The 3,021-nt window shown below is 39.9% G+C and overlaps 1 protein-coding gene across 1 annotated transcript in view; it reads right to left on the bottom strand.

Annotated features, from left to right (window-relative positions):
- Window positions 1–3,021, bottom strand: part of LOC106119896 (serine/threonine-protein kinase D1-like) — a 41,205-nt gene that overhangs the window by 507 nt on the left and 37,677 nt on the right. Inside the window, exons 6-10 of the mRNA XM_013315023.1 lie at window positions 2,152–2,366; window positions 1,433–1,663; window positions 777–960; window positions 389–571; window positions 4–124 (exon numbers count right to left, since the gene is read on the bottom strand). Coding sequence (XP_013170477.1) covers window positions 4–124; window positions 389–571; window positions 777–960; window positions 1,433–1,663; window positions 2,152–2,366 — 934 coding nt within the window. The remainder of the gene's footprint in view (window positions 1–3; window positions 125–388; window positions 572–776; window positions 961–1,432; window positions 1,664–2,151; window positions 2,367–3,021) is intronic.

The raw sequence follows: 3,021 nt of genomic DNA on the forward strand, positions 1-3,021 counted from the left end.
CGCTCGAGCGCGCGCAGATCGAGCCAGGCCTCGCGCGTCTGCAGCCAGGCGTGCGCCGCGCACTTGTCCACTGACAGCCGCTTGCGTTGCTTCACTTGCAGCAAGTTGTTAATCAAGTCGATCGCTAAACAAAAATAAATGATCCTCTTTATTTTGAGTCTATGAATTTGATAGTAGTATTATATGTACAATTTTAACAGACTTTGCGACCTAGTCCATTGTCATCATCGTCTTTTAAAACAAAACAAGTTTTTAAATTCTTGTTTATTACAAAACGTACTGTATAGCTTGAATATACGTGGTTTTGGAAATATGGGAATGGCAAAGAGAGCCGGACCATAGAGTGACTGGTCATATGTCTGTATGTATGTGTGTTCGTAGTGCATACCTTCAGCGGAGATTTCTCTCCAGGGTGTGGGTGGATACATGAAGGCTGCGTTCTGTATCTGCTCGTTGATGTCCTCGTCCTCGTTGAAGGGGAATGTGCCAGATAACGACACGTATACGATGACACCCACAGACCACATGTCTAGAGATCTGTTGTAGCCCTTGTTGCGAAGCACCTCCGGGGCTAATATACAATATTATATTTATAACTCGTAGTTAAATTATTTTAACTTTTAGGTTAACTTTCTATACTTTATTATTTATTCTTAGTTTTGAAATAAAAACAAGAAATATGTTCTAACTTAACTTAAACCTCTTTTCCACTGACAGCTACTGCAGTCGCGTTATGTCTCAGAGGCAAAGGGGTCTAAATATACAAAATGACTCACCAAGATATGCAGGTGTGCCAACAACAGATCGCCTGAAGGACTTCTCCCCAATGATCCTGGCGAAGCCGAAGTCACACAACTTGACCTGCGGGAACTCATCGTCCGAGGACAGGAGCACGTTCTCCGGCTTCAAGTCGCAGTGCACGATGTTCTTCTCGTGCAGGTGCTTTAGTGCTACTAAGATCTGGAAGAATACAAGAGACATATATTGTTGTAAATAAAAAAAAATAGATTAATAAAATACTCATTTGATACAAGTTTGACGTTTAATAGGTAAGACAAATGTCAAAATGACATTAGTGTCAAAAATTTTATGTTTTATAAAATTAAAATTAGTTTTTGTTAAAATGTTAATTATTTTTATTTTATCTAAAACAAATCAAACATAAAGCTTTTTCAGTAAATAATTTAATTTCAACTACAAAAATTAATAACAATTTATTTTTTCATAAAAGAAAGTATTTAGCGAATTTATTCTATACTAGCTGTTGCCCGCGACTCCGTCCACTTGGAAATAAAAAAAACTAACTTATGTGTTATTCTAGCGTATGTATATCCATTGAGTCGTTCTGGATCCATCCATCCAAACATTCGCATTTATAATATTAGTAAGATCCCTTAACATACTTGCTTAAGTAATTATAACTGCCATTTACCTGTGCCACTAAGAATTTAGTGATCCTCTCCGTAAGTCTCCCCTTTTCGTGTGAGAGTATCATCTCCAGCATATCTCCCTTCAGCTTCTCCATCACCACAAATATCCTCTCTGGAGTCTCGAACATTCTCTCCAAGTTGACAACGCCTGGATGTGACAAGTTCTGCAGGATGGCGACTTCGTTCTTCAATTGTGCTTCTTGTTTTGTTGGGAAACGGAGTTTGTCTATCACCTGTGGATTTCATAAAAAAAAATTATCGCTTTTATTTGTTTTTTTTTTTTTATTTATTTATATTAGTTTTAATTATTAAATTCAAGATATAGTGTGTTGAGTTTTGTACTACTTCTACTTTCGAGTGTAGTTCTATATGCTAGAATGACCATAGACAAACTACATTCATTTCGCTAAAATCCAAAGATTCAAAATATTTTTTTTATCTATTATTGTCTAATATCACTTTCTTTTATGTTACAATTGTCAGAAAATAACAAAAACATGATTCACGCCCGTAAACCAGAAGGGTAGGCAGGGACAATCCAGACCTCCATTTTGGAATGGTCCTACATAAATGAAAGAATAAAATAGCGCAGTTTTTTTGAGAGAGAGACAAACGTATAGGAAATGTTTGTCTCGCTCTTACGTTACCATGTACGGAATTTGACGTTTTTCTATTATTTTGAATGATGAAAAATAGAGAAGAACATAAATATCAGTATTACCTTAATGGCGACAGGTCTCTGAGTGCGGCGATGCAGTCCGCCGTACACGATGCCGAACTGTCCGGAGCCGAGCACCTCGTCCGGGTAGATCTGGTAGAGCTGCGCCATCTCCGCCGCGCGCCCCGCCCGCCCCGCACCGCCCCCCGACACGCCCGCGCCCTCCCCCTCGCCCTCCACGCCCTCCTCCGCCTCCGCACCGCCCGCACTCTCCTCCGCTACCATCATAACATGGCAATTATAATTATGTTATACCCTATTTTTTTTTCTTATGGTGAATAACGAGCAAGCGACCACCTGAATTTCCATTTGGCCATTCGCCGAATTGCACATGCGTTGTGTACTTTTAATTGACGAAGAATGAAAAGCACAGAAAGTGGATATTTCCCCTTTATCAGCATCCCCTCTTCCGTCAAGTCCATTTTCCCTTCCCGTACCTACCTGATAATAAAATGGAAGAGAAAGGAGGCTTAAATTGGGCTTCCGGCATACTCTACAGAGGAAACGTGAAATTACTTCCACTTGAGGCGTGTGTTTTGTGTGGTCGGGGTATATAGCACCAGTCGATCGGAACAACGGCAATTTTAAATTTTATATACATACTAGCTATCACCCGCGACTCTGTCCGCCCTGTATTAAAAAAATAACTTGTAGCCTATGTATTCTTCTATACTATGTTCTATATGTATGCCAAATTTCATCGAGATCCGATCAGTCGTTCTGGAGATACCTTCAAACAAACATTTATCCATCCATCCATTTATAATATTAATAAGATAAGATATGAAGTATGTATGTGGTGTTACCTGAGCGATGTGTGACCGGCATGAGCGCCTGACGCACAGCAGTCTCCCAGGAGCGGGCGAGGTAGGC

This window comes from Papilio xuthus, unplaced genomic scaffold (assembly GCF_000836235.2).
Source record: "Papilio xuthus unplaced genomic scaffold, Pxut_1.1 DF826961.1, whole genome shotgun sequence".
NCBI classification, from domain to species: Eukaryota; Metazoa; Arthropoda; class Insecta; order Lepidoptera; family Papilionidae; genus Papilio; species Papilio xuthus.